At 37.3% G+C, this 18552-nt stretch overlaps 6 protein-coding genes across 12 annotated transcripts in view; 1 reads left to right on the top strand and 5 right to left on the bottom strand.

Moving 5' to 3' along the window:
- LOC110190980 (uncharacterized) overlaps positions 1–4439 on the bottom strand; it is a 40558-nt gene extending 36119 nt beyond the window's left edge. Inside the window, exons 1-2 of one of the 7 annotated variants that reach the window (XM_086839655.1) lie at positions 4282–4439; positions 1780–2436 (exon numbers count right to left, since the gene is read on the bottom strand). In XM_086839655.1, coding sequence (XP_086695781.1) covers positions 1780–2157 — 378 coding nt within the window. In that variant the 5' untranslated portion in view covers positions 2158–2436; positions 4282–4439. Of the gene's footprint in view, positions 1–1779; positions 4070–4281 lie in introns of all 7 variants that reach the window. The other 6 variants (XM_086839654.1, XM_020961688.2, XM_086839659.1 and 3 more) reach the window with 6 other exon arrangements.
- Positions 4440–5505: 1066 nt separating this feature from the next.
- On the bottom strand, positions 5506–6460 carry LOC110191372 (chymotrypsin-2-like). The gene is made up of 3 exons (XM_020962224.2): positions 6329–6460; positions 5886–6248; positions 5506–5826 (listed from the first exon to the last, which is right to left on the bottom strand). The coding sequence occupies exons 1-3, from the start codon at positions 6458–6460 to the stop codon at positions 5506–5508; spliced, it is 816 nt and encodes a 271-aa protein (XP_020817883.2).
- An 883-nt stretch (positions 6461–7343) lies between these two features.
- On the bottom strand, positions 7344–8413 carry LOC110191129 (chymotrypsin-2-like). The gene is made up of 3 exons (XM_020961882.2): positions 8228–8413; positions 7807–8169; positions 7344–7742 (listed from the first exon to the last, which is right to left on the bottom strand). The coding sequence occupies exons 1-3, from the start codon at positions 8357–8359 to the stop codon at positions 7440–7442; spliced, it is 798 nt and encodes a 265-aa protein (XP_020817541.2). The 5' UTR covers positions 8360–8413; the 3' UTR covers positions 7344–7439.
- Positions 8414–8775: 362 nt separating this feature from the next.
- On the bottom strand, positions 8776–9847 carry LOC110190998 (chymotrypsin-2). The gene is given in 4 exon segments (XM_020961711.2): positions 8776–9135; positions 9196–9558; positions 9697–9753; positions 9755–9847. Coding segments are annotated over 4 exon segments (801 nt in total). The 5' UTR covers positions 9833–9847; the 3' UTR covers positions 8776–8832.
- A 177-nt stretch (positions 9848–10024) lies between these two features.
- On the bottom strand, positions 10025–12699 carry Aduk (unc-51 like kinase 3 homolog Aduk). Its single transcript, XM_020961614.2, has 7 exons — positions 12498–12699; positions 12272–12420; positions 11666–11890; positions 10884–11605; positions 10647–10831; positions 10508–10594; positions 10025–10129 (listed from the first exon to the last, which is right to left on the bottom strand). Exons 1-7 carry the CDS (start codon positions 12582–12584, stop codon positions 10031–10033), a joined length of 1554 nt encoding a protein of 517 aa, XP_020817273.2. The 5' UTR covers positions 12585–12699; the 3' UTR covers positions 10025–10030.
- A 163-nt stretch (positions 12700–12862) lies between these two features.
- On the top strand, positions 12863–15040 carry pasi2 (Protein). The gene is made up of 7 exons (XM_020961703.2): positions 12863–12990; positions 13238–13375; positions 13435–13573; positions 13637–13766; positions 13902–13996; positions 14232–14468; positions 14537–15040. Exons 2-7 carry the CDS (start codon positions 13305–13307, stop codon positions 14636–14638), a joined length of 774 nt encoding a protein of 257 aa, XP_020817362.1. The 5' UTR covers positions 12863–12990; positions 13238–13304; the 3' UTR covers positions 14639–15040.
- Positions 15041–18552: the final 3512 nt, after the last annotated feature.

Below are 18552 nucleotides of genomic sequence, written 5' to 3'. Positions count from 1 at the left end.
TGGGAACACGTGCCACAGGAATAGATCGGGTTGGCGCACCGCTCGACGACCGCAGAACTAATTGAAATTGCCAGAGCTGGCAGTTGGCATTAGTTTACCTGGCTGCCATCATCCTCCTCCTCCTACTTTGGGGACAGTCATTTTCACCCCTTCCCACCACCTTCATCACCTGAAAACAATGAGCCAGGATGCTGAGCATCTTGGGCAGAAATGGGCACACATTGCGTATACGTAACGTGGAAGGTTAGGTAAGACAGAATGTATGCTTGAGGAGAGATCTTAAGCTTCAAAGTGGTTCTAATTATCGATAATGACTTGAATTTAAGTAGCTAATGGAATGGAAATGAATACAATCTTTACATGTTGTAACAATTATTAAATAAAGTATATTTAATTTAACAGGGAGAATTGCATTTGTTTTATTTTTCAAGTTTAAATGGTTGATGAGTTCAAAAACAATAAAAGGTAATACCTTTTTATTTAATAATTAATACAGAAAAACAATAAAAGGTTATACCTTTTATATTATATTACATAATATAAAAATAATTATATAATAAGAATAATTACAATTATTAATTAGTCAATTTTATTTTACAGAGAGAATTTTATATATTTGTTTTTGAGGCTACAGTAAGTAAAGTTGTTAAGTTGAAAAATAATAAACGGAATGTTAAGAAAAGTTTGTTGATTTGAAAAAATTATAATAAAATGAACCTATTTTGCTATAATTTTAAAATTTAGTTTAATTTATTTAACTAAAAGAATTGTATTTGATTTATTTTGAAAGTTTTAATGGCTGATGAGTAAAAATACAATAAAAGGCTATACTTGTTTTGTAATAATTAGTAAATAAAGAGTATTTTTACAACACAGATATTTTATTTATAAGATTTTATATTAAAGTTATGATAGTTTGATGAAGTTTTTACTATTGTTTTCTAGCTTTATTAAAATATAAAACATATTACATAAATTCAAAGGACGTCATCGTTAATATAATAAACCTTACAAGCAATTTATAATTTATTTAAAAACCTATTTTTTTAACAAATAGAACCGTCTATATATTTCCTAATCTTAACTATTCTTCATTTCTAAGAAACAATCCAGCTTTTAATATTACAAATCCAATTTCCCTTTGAAATAAAAACCCAAATCGATTTGCCAAAACCGATTATTTCTTATGGCATTCAAGCCACTCTAAGCTCAAGCAAATGATTCACTTTGTTTTTATAAGCAATTTATCTATTTTTCTTTGTTTTTGTTTTTTTCCCTTGAAACAAAAATTTGTGACAACAGCAAAACTCTCAACGACTTCACTTTGCCACGTGGTATATATGGCCAAAATCGGAGAGATAAGACAAACAGACGGAGGCACACACAATCAATATGAGTACAGGCGAAAAACAATAAAATGGAAACATCAACTCGAGAAGTCATCAATGGTGGAAGGACTAAAAGGAAATAAGGAGGAGGAGTAGCTGCCAGGACAATCGATGCTTTTTTTTGCGCTTCCCCTGGACAATGACAACAATTCACAGCAATGAGCCAAAATGAATGAGTCTATAAATAAATGAATGCAACGTTTCAATTTCGGTTCAATTCGCAAGGGAAAATCAAAGAAAAATGTCACAGAAATTGATCAGTGTCCAAGCAAACTGTTTATCATTTCAATATGATTTTTGTGGCTTGTTTTTGGGGAAATATAAAATGGTCTCTAGAGAAATTCTCGAATTTCTTTGGAGTTTTAGATTTTAAAACAAAAGAAACACTTACCACACAAAACTTCTCGCTCTTCTTGGTGCACTCCTTTAGATAAAGATGGGCTATGTCCTTGGTGTAATTAGTGCAGGGCGTTATAGAGCCCACTCCCTCGTTATATTGCCCACACATGTGACACTTGAGGCCGTCGGCAATTCCCAGGCTGCCGCTGCACAGGACAATGGCCACCAGGAGGGCCAGAGCCACCGTAAAAGGACTGGCCCTCAGATGGGAGCTACAGCTGATGCTGCTGCTGCTGCTCCTGCTGCTGCTGCTGCTGGAGGCAATCGATCCCGGTGGTGCTCTCATGGTTTCTGGATGCATTTCCACTGACGAGACCTTGTCGGTGACAGCGGCTTTTGTTGACATTGCTTCCAGGCTCGACATTTTCATATGAGTTTCTGACCTTTACCACAGAGTTCACACACAGTGACACTAATACACACGCGGACACAGCAGCACTGACAAAGTGACAAAGTGACGGAATGACACACTGATGCAAAAAGACCGAGCACTCACTGAAATTGCTATTTTGTTTTTTTGTTTCTCTCCCAGATCGGTTTGACCTTTTGTAGGGTTTTTGTTTTTGCTTTGGTTATTTTATTTATATATTCATTAATTTATGTATTTTTAAGCTTGGGCTGATATTTGCTGGATATATTCTTGGAAAGACTTTTGCGAAAAATCAAATATTATGTTTGTTTGTGCTTGAATTCTATTAAAAAATAGGAATTTAAGTACTTTAATACATTAGAAACTACACTTAAAGTTTGTTTATTTATAAAATACAATATTTAAGATATATGTAGTTTTTAAACAATTTATAAGTATTCCTGATTTAAAAGTTTTAAAATAATAAAACTCTATATATTAGTAAGCTAACAATTTGCTTGGCATTCGTGTGTAATTTCAAATCTCATCTTCTCATTTCTTTTAAGCAGAAGGCAGTTCTTATCTTAATATTAATATTATCATTAATATTTAATATAATCTTTTGCCTAAAATTTTGATTTGAGCTACATTTGAATAAATAATTCCTATATCTTAGACATTTTTGTATAATTCAACCTGTTTTAAATGATTTATTTTGGCATTTCATTTAAAGATATTACATTTTTCTCTTTGTAAGAAAAATTTTAACTCTAATTTCTGAATTATTTCAATGTGAAAATAATAATTTCAAGCAAATTCAATGTATTTCTCATAAGAATTTCCAAAATACAAGGAATAACTTTTAAAATTTCTTCAACTTCTATATCAGTATCAACCCTGAACTCTTTTCTTTTTCATTATAGATCACACCCCAGCTCATATTGATTCCCAAACTCAATACTAAATTATTTAAAACTAATATTGCAGCATACTTCCGCACTTTTCAGCTGCTGCACTTTTCGCGAAAATGCAATTTCTCTATCTATTTCCCAGTCAGTTCATGTTGCTGAATAAATCAGAAAGAGCTGTCGATGCTTTGGCCACTTTTGTTGCATCCACCTTTTGTTTGGCGGCTGCAAAAGAAGTGGCAGAAATGAAATGTTACAAATTGCCAGCAGCAGCAGCATCTGGCTGTTGCCACGCCCAGTTTGGGGAAGCCCAACAGCTAAAACCAGGAGATGGATCCTGTAGAGCCATAAGCATGTAGGCCACGACCGCACAGGGCCACACGTATTTCTCGAACTCAAAAAATTGTTTTCAAATTGCTTTTGTTGTTAGTTAAATGCGCGAATGCGAAGGGGTTTTGCGGATTACATGGTGAAGTTTTAAAGGTAGGAAGGGGTGTTTGAAAGTTCTTTTCTATGCGTTCAGGGCTGAGTGTTTCCACATCATTTTTTCTGAAAATACTTTGAGTAGGGCGGACGGGCAGGAGCAGGAGCAAAACCGAAAATCGTATTACGAACTCTCTCATTGTGTGTACGTTTGTTGCCTACTTTTGAGCTTTGATTTGATTTGGTGAAATATGTATGAGAAGAGAGGAGAAGGAGGAGACCCAGTTTCCTTTTTTTCCTAGGGGGAGGACTGGATCAATTTGTGGCGGAGGCCCAGGCCTTTGATTGCAGTTTTTATATATACAATTTTTTTTTCTCTGCAGGCCCAAGCATCACGCATTCGCAGTGTGGCCCTCGCAGCAGCGGCAGCAGCAGCCAATTAACGAGTCATTTTGGTTCTGTCTTTTTATGTGTTTCTGTTTTTTAATTAAACGAATGAATGCAGCCTCATAATAGACGACCTTCCGCATTCTATGCCAGCAAATGGTAAATATTTTCCTCTCTCATTTCTTTTGCCTCAATGGCAAATAACGAAAAACGAACTAGAAAACACAAACAAACAGTAAAATCAACCAACAAGATCTTTCACAGAGATCTATCTGTATTTCATAATGATATTTCAAAGAGATATTTTATAGAGAATGACTACACCATAGTATCTTATTAATTTGAAGCTTATTTTCCAGTTTACTTTCAGGTTATTTCAAGTATTTGATCAGTTTTTAATGATTTCGCACTCAAAAACCACGTTCACCTTGCTTTTGGCTCACTTTTTTTGAATTAATTTCTAACTGCTTTCAGCTTAAGTCCGCCCAACCGTGCGTTCCGTCTGAGTTGAAAATGTTGACTGCAGTGGCAGGAAGCTGAAGCAACGGTCGCCGCAGCACCATCCGCAAGAAGCAGAGCGAAAGCAGCAGCCGACGGGGCGGATGAGTGATTCGGCTCGCGTCGCCTTCGTATTGGTCCAGTTGAGCAGTGGCTCTCAAACTGTTTACTTCTTCATTTTGATGGTGCAGGTGGACTCTATTATTATTACTAAATATTTATTTGGTGGGGAAGAATTCATAGAATATATAAAAGCAGTTCTTCCTTTGATAAGCGTTTTATGGTATTTAAAAACTATTATTTAATCATATAAAATATCATTTATTTCAATAAAAATCACGAACTTTTCTCGAGAATAGGTATATTAAAAAAAAGTTGAAATTTTAATAAAGTTTCAATTACTATATAATAAAAATCCAAACATGTGTTAGAAATTCTATTTTTTTATTATTTACTATTAAGTTATATACATTAATATAACTTTTAAAACAGTTTACTTCAGATTTTATTACAAAATATTTCTTATAAAAGAAATATAAGGTTTAATAAAATTCCAATTAATGTAAATTTTGATATTTAAATTAATATACAATAGTAAACAGTCTCCAAAAACATTAATTTGTTTGTATAATTATTTGATATAATACATATATACTCCTTAAATAAATTTTACTTTTTAATCATTAAAATTCAAACCTTTGGTGGCTTTTAATCTTTAATGTTCGAAAGTCTAGACTTATCTTTTAACATTAGTATATAATATATATAAATTCAATAAAGAAATTAATATAAACTTAATTCACATCAAAAATTTTCAACATAAAACAAAATAAATATAGCCCAAAACTTAAAGAAATCCACTTACAGTTTGATGAATACTACTAACCTAGGTTCCTCCTTGGACACTGCTTTAATCTTCATGCCTAACGTAAACAGGCGCACTGCTTAACACTGCTTACAAAGGCGCCGGAGTAATCTAATTTTAAACAACTTAAAAATATGCCAAATTTATGGGCACAAATAATATTATTTAAGATTTATTAGCCCCCCACAGTGTTTTTAATAATAATCGCACAGATAATTTGCTTATCGGAAACCAAATGGACTCTTGCAATCACATTGATTTATTAATCAGGTTAAATTTACATTCAATTTACTGTTCAATCTGTGACTCAGCCAATATGATTTGATTGCGAGCGATCCAGTCAATGTACTGGCTAACCTTGCAGTAGACACCAGGATAAGGGGCCACAGTGCAAGGCTTGACGCTCCAGGACACAATGCCCACCTGCTGACCTTGATAGATCAAAGGACCACCGGAATCCCCACTGCATTGACCCTTACCGCCCTCATCCACACCACCGCAGATGTGATATTTGGGATCCGTTTGTCCTTCATGTCGCAGAGTGCACTCCTCGTCCGAGTAGATCTTCAGAGAAACCTCCTGCAGAGTCTCCTGAACACTGCCATAGGTCTGCGTTAAAATCGAGTTAATTAAATACGAACTATAAGAAAAATCACTTAGAAACCCACATCATTATAACCCCATCCAATGAGCACGCCTTGGACACCAGCATTGGATTCAGGAACTACAAAGGCCGAAGCTGGCAAGGTTACGGGAGCCACATGGATGCCATCGAAGACAAAGGGCTCTGCCACCATTAGCAAGGAAATATCATTGGCATTTTGCCGCCAAGGATCAAATTCCTCATGCTGGATAATCTTCTTCACACGGACCACGTTGGGACCCCCAGAACTAATATTGGTCACTCCATACTGCACCGAAAAGGACTCCACCGAGCGTCCATTGGTGCAGTGAGCGGCGGTCATCACAAAATGCTGGGAAATAATGGAACCACCACAGGAATGAGAGCCATCCGAGAAGCGCAAAGATACCTGGAATTAAGAAAGATAAATATATTTTAAATATATTATTATTAAATGTTAAATATATATTATTTAAATATCGGACTCACCACAAAGGGATACTTCTCCACGGTGGAATCTGTTCCATTGACCACTCTCCCATTTGGAGGCGCGGCCTGGCCTAATGAAGTAAAGGCCAGGAGAACGATTATGCCCAGACAGAGATCTTTATTCGGCAACATTATTTTAAATTAAACATACCTCCCTGGGTTGGTTACCGCTTTTTATAAGCTTCTCGTCTTGGTTGATTGTGTCCCCACATTAATATAATTTACGAAGTGCAGATAGAAAGTGATTAAATCTGCCGTCATTGATATAAAATGGCACTTGTCTGGCTATCAAATAATAATTTAAATAAAGACCAACGGAGAATAGAAATAGGAGCTTATATACTTGATTGCATATATCTTATATATAATCAGAAAGTTTTTACCAAAAGATTGAAAGTGTGTTGCTTATCAATATGTTTTAATACCCTGTAACCATGAGGGGGTATGAGGGTATTATCACTAAGCGGTCACATAGAATTTAAGCAAAAGACTAAATATGCAGTCCCAAACCCCAAAAAGTGTATATTTTCTAGACCAAAATCTTCAGACGAATCGATTTAGCCATGTTTGTCAGTCAGTCCTTCCATCTATCTATGCATTTGAAAAAAAATAATTTTAGAGACTATATAAAATAAAGCTACAAAATTCGGTTAATACTTTCTTATGAATTTCACATTTTATTGTATGAGAAAGTCATTTCCGACTCTATAAATCATATATATTCTTTATCAGCATCAAAAGCCAAGTCAATTTAGCTATGTTAGAAAGAAAAAACAAAATTCTAATTTTTTCTAAATCTTACATCATTAAAATTGTCAAAAATTTCAACAAAAAATGTTAATTTATTCAACCTTAAACTTAATACGCTAATTTGTTAAATGAATAAAAACAAACACAGAACTGCTTTCCAAATTAAAAATTAATGTATTTTTAGCTTATTTATGATCAATTTTCTGCAAGGAACTTTGACTTCCTTGCTCGATTTAAAAAAGGATAGACGTAAAAGATTATTGAATTTTTGGTAGATATATGCTCTTAACAAATTCACTTTTATTTTAAAATTCAATTTAAATAATCTTTCCAATTTATACTAACAAAGATAATGACATGCTTATCCCAATACAATTTGGTTCCTCTTGATCCAGTCAATGTACTGGCTAACCTTGCAGTAGACACCAGGATAAGGGGCAGCAGTGCAGGGCTTGATGCTCCAGGATACGATGCCCACCTGCTGACCTTGGTAGATCAAAGGACCACCAGAATCCCCACTGCACTGACCCTTGCCGCCCTCATCCACTCCTCCACAGATGTGATGTTTGGGATCCGTGTTTCCCTCATGCCGGGCAGTGCACTCCTCATCCGAGTATACCTTCAGACCCACCTCCTGCAGGGTGCTTTGGATAACGCCGCCAGTCTGGTAGGGATTTCGATTTAAATATATTATATAATTCTTAATTAAAAATCATCTCTAAACTTACTGCATTTAAACCCCAACCGATGAGTACGCCCTCACTGCCTTCCTGCGTTTGAGGCGTGGCATAGGCTAATTGGGGCAATTTTACAGGAGCAACAGTGACACCATCGAACTCCAATGGTTCCTCCAGCATCAGCAGGGATATGTCATTGGCATAGTTATTGTAAGGGTTATATCCCTCATGCTGGATGATCTTCTTTACACGAACAACAGTTGGACCCTCCGCACTGATTGTGGTTACTCCATATTGGACACTAAGCTCGTGAGCAGAGGTTCCATCGGTGCAATGGGCGGCGGTCATGACAAACTGCTTGGAAATGATGGAACCGCCACACCAATGGGAGCCAGAGGGACCACGAAGGGAAATCTAACAAATAAAAGTTAGATAGGATTACGAAAAAAATTAATTTTTCTTTTCAACTTACCACAAAGGGATATTTTTCCACATTGGAATCCGTTCCATTGACCACTCTTCCACTCATTGGCAGGGCCTGGCCAATGGAGGTAATGGCCAGAAGAACGATTATGGCCAGGCAGAGGTCTTGTTTTGGTAACATTTTGGAATTAAACGTGCTTTCATGGCTTGGCTACCGCCTTTTATAAGCTTTTCGACTTGGCCGATAGTGTCATATTAATATAATTTACAAGCAAAGATAGTCTGTGATTAAATCTGTCGTCATTGATGATATAAAATGGCACTTGTCTGGCCAACAGGCGATTTAAAGAAAGACTAAGGGACTGTTTTTATAAGAGATTGTAAGCGTGTGGCTTATCAATGTTTTGCTTTTATTATATTGATTAGTTATTATAACCCTTTATGGTAGTTGATCTTGTTAAGAAAAACTATTCTATTGTTTTCACTGCCTTTGATTTCTAAAAGGAAGTTCTTACCAAAGCGAGTGGTATTTCCCTCCCATAAATTCTTTTTTTTTTTGTAAGCTTCTTAAAGCTAATAATACACACATATATCAAATCCATTTAATCAGTGATTTATTGCTGGCTTATATCAATTAACCGATAATGGGTATGACTAGGCCAATATGATTTGATTCTTTTTGATCCAATCAACATACTGGCTCACCTTGCAGTAGACACCAGGAAAGGGGGCCACAGTGCAGGGCTTGATGCTCCAGGACACAATGCCCACCTGCTGACCTTGGTAGATCAGCGGACCACCAGAATCCCCACTGCACTGACCCTTACCGCCCTCATCCACTCCGCCACAGATGTGGTATCTAGGATCTGTTCTGCCCTCATGCCGGGCAGTGCACTCCGCATCCGAGTAGACCTTCAGACCCACCTCCTGCAGATTGTTTTGGATGTAGCCACCGGTCTGAAAGGGATGTCCTTATTAATATATTTAATAATCATAAATTATTTTATATAAACTCACCGCATTTAGACCCCAACCGATGAGCACTCCCTCACCGCCAGCGTCTGTTTGAGGTGTGGCAAAAGCAAGCTCGGGCAATTTCACGGCAGCCACAGTGACGCCATCGAATTTTAAAGGTTCCTCCAACATCAGCAGGGAAATATCATTGGCATAGTTGTTATTCGGGTTATATCCCTCATGCTGGATGATCTTCTTGACACGAACGACATTCGGACCTGCCGAATTGATGGTGGTCACTCCATATTGCACACTGAGCTGTGCAGCAGTGCGTCCAGCGGTGCAATGGGCGGCAGTCATGACAAACTGCTTTGAAATAATAGAACCGCCGCAGGAATGGGAGCCAGTAGGACCTCGCATGGAAATCTGAAGGATATGATTCAGAAAAATAATAAAAGATTTAATTTCCTTTTTAAATTATTAGAAATAAATTCAAAAACCTTAATAGAATCACCACGTTTAACTGCATTAAGGATGATCCTTGGCTATTTCCTTTCTACTCACCACAAAAGGATACTTTTCCACACTGGAATCCGTTCCATTGACCACACGGCCCAATGGGTGGAGCTGCCTGGACAACGCCTGCAATGGCCAGGAGGGCAATTCCTACCGTCAGGTTAATATCTCCACTCGACCACATCGTTAGACTAAATTAGCGCTCTCATCGGCCTGACGGTCGCCTTTATAAGTTTACCGACGACGACATTGCCAATTTAAGTAGATTGATTGCAATCATTTACGGCAGGAGATATGGCCATAGATTGTACCTGTTCGATTACTAGAGAGAGAGAGAGAGCGCCACTATCGCGTAGATCAAAAGACCCTTGTCCGGTTATCGTTAAACCATTTTAATCAAATTAAACACAATGAACAGAATGATATACAATCGTGACAGATCTGAATGGCCAGGGAATGTGTGGGTTCTCCCCAAGGTGCGCTTAAAAAAGATAATTATAAGGGTTTTTTTTTTAAAAAAAACTTAACAACGATTGTACAGCCTCAGGCAGGCAAATGGGTCAGTATACAGTAGGAAAGGCCATTAGGATTAAAAACAACCAAACATAGAATAGATATTGGGAGCGTTACAAAACGTTGACATGGTCCTGTTCTACATAGTACATAGAAAGCGAGTCTAGTGTAGACATATGTATGTGTATATGTATATCTGTATATAAGTAGTATATAAGATCATAGAAGGCTACGTGACTAGGCGACTACAAAAATACTCTAACAAATGGCGCACCAGGCGCCGGAAATTGCTCATCGATTTTAAATTTGTTATTAATTTTGACTACTGTATGCTGCAGCTGCGTACCGTTGACAGCTTCTGCTCCTCCTCGTCCAGGTTCTTGGTGCTCAAAATGCTCTTAATGCTCTCTGCCTCCTTCATCCAGAATTCCAGCTATAAATAAAGTCAATTAGAATTCTGTTTTTATTAGAAGCTACAAGCTCACCTGTTGCAGCAATAGGTTGCGACGTTCGCCCTTTGGTTCATTGTTCACAAACGGCACCAGAATGCCCAACGCTGAGGTATACGATTCCAAGGCCGCATCCAGTTTGCTCTCATAAAGATATAGCTCGGCTTTTCGTCCGATTTCCAGGCCAGTCTTCAGGGACGGACTTGAGTTCGAAAGGGCAACTAAGAGCAAAGAATTTAGATATAATTTAAATTAATCTCAAGCTACACTTACAAAGCTGCTTAAAGCGAGCATCTGGTTCCAGCATTTCTGTCACTTTTGAGCTACTCGGCTGTGGTTTAGCCTTCTGTGCAGCCTGTGGTGTAGACTCTGTGGCGTGAGCCGCCTGCTTTTGCCGCTGGGCCAACATCCTGTACTCGTCCTCGATGATACAGTTTTTGATCTCCTCTGCTCTCTTCATATAAGACAGAGCTCGATTCCGGAGGGCCAGACGCTTGGTGGCGTCCGTCTCCTCCGTAATGAGAGGCACAAAATACTGCAAGGCACTGCAATAGAGATAATAGGCCTCCTTGTAGTTGTGCTTTTCATCGTACGAGCACGCTTGGGTAACCAAATCAATGGCCTTTTGCAGAGTGTGCTCCGTGGGAAAGGTCTTCAGATCGAGGAAAGGATGGGCAAAGAAATCTGCAAACGAAATGCGCGCCGTGGGTTCGTGGGCTAGCAGGCGGCGCAGGAGATCGTGACACTCGTTGCTAATGCGAGCATTGGGTGGCAGTGTTATTGCCTCGGCATTCTTAATGCGCAGCAGCAACTCTTCAATGGTTCGCGAACTATACGGCGCCTTGCCGAAGAGGCACTCGTACAGGATCACGCCTATGCTCCAGAGATCCGCCTTGGCGTCGTACTGATGTTTTCGTACAATCTCTGGGGCCATGTAAAGCGGAGATCCCTTCAGCTGTTGATTGATCTCTCCCAACTTTAGATGCTGGGCAAAGCTATGGGAATTAATAATTATTATTATGCTGTTTTTCTTTGTTATAAATATTCATATTTACCCAAAGTCGGCCACTTTGAGGGACACATTATTGGCTCCCCGGGTAAGCAGCAGGTTCTGCGGCTTCAGATCAAAGTGGGAGACATCATTGGCCCGCATATACTGCACTGCTGCTGCCAGCTGGCGAAGAAAGTAGCGACAGGTGCTCTCTGGCAAGGCCTTTTTGGTTCGTATAAAAGCGGAAAGATTGCCGGCATTGCAGTATTCCAGGACAATGTAAATATTTCTGAAAGAAATAAATAATATGTTAATAAATACTATATGAAAGTACTTCATTCTTTCTTATAAACTACAAAAGGTCTAAGAATTCTCTTTTAGAACAACTTAAATTTTATTTTTTATAGACCACAAAAATAATATTTACCATTTAATTTATTAAAGTCATGTCATATAGCAAAACAACCCAACAGTTGACCTAGTTATCCCCTAAGCATCTCTTTTACACCTAACATAAACCCTATAATTCTTCTGGCCATGGTAACCCACCTTTCCCTATAACCTTATCACGCTTAACCCACACACATCTAACCCAAGAATGACTCATTCACATGGCTATAAGCTCTCAGGATATAGGATAAGGATATAGCCCCCTTGGGTGGGCTCTTACTTGTCGTCCCAGAAGAAATCCTGCAGGGTCACAATGTACTTGTGCTTGAGATCCCGCAAGAGGCGTATTTCCGTGATTAGGTTCTCCCGCGAGGATTGCGATAGCGTCGACATTTCCACATACTTGATGGCATGATAAGTGCGCTGTTTCTGGAAAAGATAAAGGTCCTGGATTAGTGGTTCCACGAATCTAGAAAAAAGATGGGTGTTCTCATTCGTTGTCGCACTTTATGTCGCGCCTTGTAGACGGTTGCATAGCTTCCTGCTCCAAGCTTTTCGAGGATTTCGAAGTCTGTGATCTTCGGCAGGGACATTTGGAGGAAATCATTTACAAAATTTACAAAAAATGTATGTTTATGTTTTTTATTAGAGCTGGGAAAATATCGATGGTCCTAACGATAATAGAGATGGTTTTTAGGTTAAGCGATACATCGATTTCAAACATCGATGTAATCAAAAATATATTTATTATTGTTATTTTTATTGTTTTTATTGTAAATAATACAAAATAATGCTAATAATACATATAAGTGCTAAATTTCTTAAATTCCCGGGCTTTTTTAACAGCTGTCAGCTGTGCATATTCGATAACACTTGTTGCTCTATCGTTATTTTCGGAAACCTGCTTCGGTATCCCTGGAACTTCCATGAGTTGGCAGCGCCGTTCTGTTTTTTGTTTTTAAATTGTTGTGAAGTGATTAATTTTTCGTTTTTATAAAGGTAAATAAATGCAATCTCGTATTCCAAATAGTTTTTTATAAACTTTAGCTGTCCGACAATAAGTTAACAGTGAAAGATTTGAGTTTGTGTAGAGTTAAAAGCGTTAAATTCGCCCTCAAAGTTTTCGGGAGCTCCCAAAGCCCAGCTTGACACACCCAAAATAACAAATTAAGCAAACACGCCCTGGCTCATGAATGAAAAATGGAAAATAATACTTATTTTGTTTAATTTTATCCTCATCCTGTAGTAATTAATTGGATATCGGTAGGATATCCACAATTTACCGCCCGTGACGTCACTTGCAAGGCTTCAAGATGAATTACGGCAGGAAAACGCCTTCCACATATCGCTCGAATCCGTCGGTTTATTCCCATGCCACGGGAAGGTACGTCCCTTTTTTTATATGTTAATTGGTAGTACTTAATCATAATATATCCCTTTCAGATCCTCGACAAACCTGCACTCGAAGATGTCCCGGTCCACGCGATCTGTAAGGATTCCCTGGTACCAACGACCGTTGCTAAAGAATAACCAATATATTGACATACAGAAGGGCGCCATGCTCATCGGATTGTTTGCCATTGTAATGTATCCTTAAAAGAATCCTATTTGCCTTTAATTAATGAAAAACTATCTCTAATTTTAGTTTCTTTCACTGTTTACCATTGCCACGAGCATTTTCGACATCTATTGTTATGCGATGGCTGCGCCAGGATCTACGCATTATGGCTATTATATTATATCCTACGAATTTGTCTATGTGGGCAACAAGCATGGTACGACTCAGACTAAGAATAATATCTAAAATGTAATGTTTTATTGTTTTTTTATAAAAGTTAAGTCTGGTTTTTTAGGAGATGGAGTTTTATATTTTCAAATCAGTATTATAATCTCCTCTTATCGTCTTCCAGTTCGCAACATGCTGATTGTCTTTGCTCTATTCTCCCTAATCATGGCATTAATTAATTTTGTGACCAGCGTCCTGCTCTGCGTGGCTCTGCGCAAGGTAAGTTTGATTTCAGGATAAATAGTTATAAGCATGCGAATTCATTTACATTTCTCATTGCCCGAAAAAGCAAGAAAAACTGGGAGCAAAGAAACGCTTACTGAGCAGAAGGGTAACACAAATGCATACCCGCACCAATCATAACCAAGAAATTAGCACTAAAAACCATTGGCCATATCTCGCCTCTCAAAGTAAAATCTTTTTATTTTAATACTTTTTACAAATCTTTATTTAGGAATACGAGAAGAAGGTCATGCCCTGGCTGTGGACCTTTGCCATTTTTACTGTATGGCGAGCTTTGGCTTTGATTTTCTTTGCCATTGTCAATGATTTGTACTTTGCCTACAACGTGATCATGGTGCTGCTATGGAGTGTCTTTTGCCTAGTTTCTATCTACGGCTGGGCTGTGGTGTACTCGCTCTTCCTGGAGCTGGTGGATCTCACCAAATTGGAGGACTTGGCCCACTTGCGCGTAAGTATAAAGATTATTATGTAGCTCCAAAGATAAATATTTTATATGTTTTATATCTACCATTTTAGATGGGCACAATGGCCTCGCTGCACGCGTCCACGGCTAATTCCCTGGCTGGCTCGCGGCCAACCACTCCTCACAGCACCGTGTCTACGATGCCCGTGGGTTAAATAAGAGAGTATTTTCCAAATCCAAACCTGAAAAAATGGAGCTCACAACGAAAACTGCACAAGACATAACACCCGATGCTTCTTCGTACACAAAAACACACATTTCTTAAACTATTTTGTACATTCCATCCACCAGTTCCGTGCCTTAGAGAAACCGTATCTCGAAATACCACAAATTTTATACACGAATCTGCGTAATTTAGTTGTAAGTCAGTCGCATTCCGTCCAATTGTCGTATGTTTTTGTATACATGTATACTGTTGATGAATCTCTGCCTACATATCGTGTTTTTTATATCCATATATACAATATATATGTGAATGTACAACCTGAATTGTAGCCTATGTATCTAAAATAATAAGCGACAAAGCAATATGCAAAATACAAAAACCCGAAAATACATATGTACAAGTCTAATGACATCTCTCGTGAGACCATTTTCCGGGCGTTAACCAAAAGAACGCCCACAGGGGACATCCATTCATCATGATTGGAAAATCCTCAGGCATCCATTAGTATTTTTCATCTTTTCGGAGAAAAGTTGATAAGGTTTTTAAAAACTGGATTATATATTCCCAAAACTAGTAATTACTTTTTCGTGGTTGATTTATTAGATTTAATTCCAGGAACTTAGTTTATAGTTTTTATATTTCAAGATGTTATAGTTATATATCTTAGAAATATCCTTATATATCCATAACTTCAAGTATATTTCAGACTTCCTACTCCAGGATAATGACAATATTTTTGTGTGAACCCCTACAAGTGGGTAAATGTGATTCCCCTTCGCATCTGAAATTCCCAGAGAGTGCAAGTATTCCCCATCGATATCAGTATTTGAAATACGATTGCTGGACTTGTTGTGTGTGTATTTGCATCGTTCAAAGTCAGTGCTCTGGTCATTAACACCCGAAATTATGGGCTCTCCAGCCCCAGCCCCGGCACACACACCGCAAAGTGGGGCACTTCAAGTACACACCAAGTGAGGGCACTAATACAAACAGTCTCGCCGTGGGATGTGTGGAGGCCAAACAAAGTTCAATCAACTGTTTTTGTTAATCACTCCTTGGATGACGACAACTCTGGTGATTTCGTAGTGCCCAGTGCCAGTGTCAGTGCCTCCCTCCCGGAGGAGGAGGAATGGTTCCCCGTTGCTGGTGGTTAACCTACCCTTTCCCATAGATATATTTCCGTATCTGTGACACTTTCTTGTTTTGGATTCTTGTACTGATTTCCTCTAGCGAAGCATTCAAAGCCAAGTGGGGTAATTCGGAACAATTGCAATTGGGATTCAGCTGGAAAACAAACTACGTCATCAAGTGGCGTTTCTTTGTAGCCTTTGTGGGTTCTTTGGATAGAGTTGGTATCTTATTTAGCTATTTATAAGACATTAGAATTCTTAAATGTGGATAATATATAAAATTTATATTTTTATTTTTATAGAATTCATATTTATAGCCTTGCAAGGTATTATAATTTCAGTCATTATCGTGTCATATTGTGAAGGAGTCATTTCCGACCCTAAAAATCATATATATTCTTGATCAGCATAAATAGGCGAGTAGATCTAGCCCTGTCCGCTCGAAAAATAAATTTTGAAATTTTTATTTTAATTTTATAAGGGGTTACATCGTTAAAATTAAGAAAACAATTGGACAAAAATTTCCTTTTTTTTTAATTTGAAATTGAGTATGTAGATTTATTAACCTATTAAAATTTAACATAGGAAAGCTTTCCGAATTAAAATGAATGCTTTTTTGGCTTAGTTGTGCGTTTTTTAAACTTGGATTTGTCGAAAACTTGTTTGTTGTAACGTGCGTTTCCTGTACTTTCCAATTCTAGCTATTATAAAGCCATTACTGACGGCTTTTGTTTGTTGTGTGTTGTTGGTAGAACGCAATTTGTTGCATGCGCCGTTGGCTTATCCAGAACCGGAGAAGGAAAACGTCAGCAGAAAGCGCTACGCAGCAGCAGCAACCCCATAAGCTTGGACAGCAATAACAAAGCATGACATGGCACAGGGAGGTGGGAAGTGGGGTGTGGGAAATGGAGGGCAGGAAGGCAGTTAGCAACGATTCATTGTTTACTGCAGTTGCGATTTGCTTTGCTACGCATTAAAGTTCAACAAATTGCGTTGTCTCCAGGTCCTGTTCTCATGCTCTCCCACTCTCTCTCTCTCTCTATCTGTGTACTGGCTGGTTTCCCCATCACTCGCACAGCTGTTGATCTCGGCGAACGGTAAATGCCGCCGCCATCGTCGTCGTGCACCTGTCTCGCTCCGCAGCAAGTTGAATGCACCAAAGCGCAATGGTATGGATATGGCAGAGCGAGAGGGCGCGTGTGCCAAAAATATACCAGGCTTGTCCATTCCGCTTCCCCCCTCTCTTTCTACCAATTTAGAAATGTGTTGTTTGTTGTCCTTTTTGGCTGCTGCTTCTTCTCTCTCGCCTGTCCGATGCACTCACTCTCCCACAACCTTGTACAGTGTGCGATGTACATGTGCCACATGTTTACATAAGTATACAATAAGTAAGTGTGCAAGCACATACTCTATTTGTAGCTCCATAATTTCACACACTGGGAGAAATTCTTCTTTAGTTTTTTAATTAAAAAATTACAAAACATTAATTTGATTAAAATTATTAATATTAATTATTATGAATAATGGATATTCAATTAATTTATTAAACATTAGTTATACTCGCCAAAAACTGACAAAAATCTATTTTTTCCGCTGAATTAAATAATAATACATCCATACATAAACACATACTCTATTTGAAGCTCCATAATTTGCATACTGGTAGAAAAATGTGGGAGGTTTATTATTTTAAAAAGGAATATATCAATATTAATTATTAGGAATGATTAATTAATTATTATTAACAATTGAGACTCAGTTATTATATTAAATATTAGTTATACTCGCCGAAAAATTACAAAAATCTGTTTTTTATGCAACTATTTTTTTGATAAATTAAATAATTTAAAAGTTATGAAAACAAGGGAGCTTAAAATAACTTCTGAATATTATAGCCAACCGATTCTTATGAAATTTAGTAAGTGGGTAGACGAATCGGAAATATACCAACTTTCAAATCCTGGATATCGCAGGTTTGAGTACTATGCAGTTTTTAAGAAAATATTGTGACCACAAATTGAAATTTAAAGAATTTTTGATTTACAATGATATTAGATTAAAAATTTAGTAAAATTACAAATACCTAAGGTTTAGTATGTGTTATACCCGCCAAAAAATTAAAAAAATTTATTTTTTATGAAAAATATTTTTTGCTAAATTAAATAATTTAAAAGTTATAAAGATAAGGGAGCTTAAAATATTTTCTGAATATTATAGCTAACCGATTCTTATGGAATTTAGTATGTGCATGGATAAAACTGAAATATACAAACTTTCAAATCCTGGATATCTCAGGTTTAAGTACTACGCATTTTTTCAGAAAATATTGTGACCACTAATTGAAATTTAAAGAATTTTCGATTTACAATGATATCAGATTAAAAATGTTGTAAATTTACAAATACCCAAGGTTTGCATAAATTAAATACATAGTATGTACATATGTATAAACATTATTAATGTTTATGATTTCCTTGAATAATAATGTATTATTCTTCATAAAAAAAATTTTTTTTTCATATGTACATATATGAAAGCTTGTATTGCCTTGTGGGCAAATTTAAACTATTATTTTTTAAATCGACGTACTAAAATAGATAAGCATATAAAGTGCCCCATAGATTGGAGGTCTCAAGAATTTTCGTACTTCATCGCGGACAGACAGTGAACAATTGTAAGACGCACCTTGTTATCAATCACCCTATTTTTTTGTTCGCTTTTTACGCATTGTTTGGTAGCACCTTTGTGACTCTTTCTGTTGCCATCTTACCCC

This window comes from Drosophila serrata, unplaced genomic scaffold, assembly GCF_035046125.1.
Source record: "Drosophila serrata isolate PLE 108 unplaced genomic scaffold, ASM3504612v1 contig_376, whole genome shotgun sequence".
Taxonomy (NCBI): Eukaryota; Metazoa; Arthropoda; class Insecta; order Diptera; family Drosophilidae; genus Drosophila; species Drosophila serrata.
Note: the sequence above shows the minus strand (reverse complement) of the source record. Positions and strands in the feature narration are given on the sequence as shown.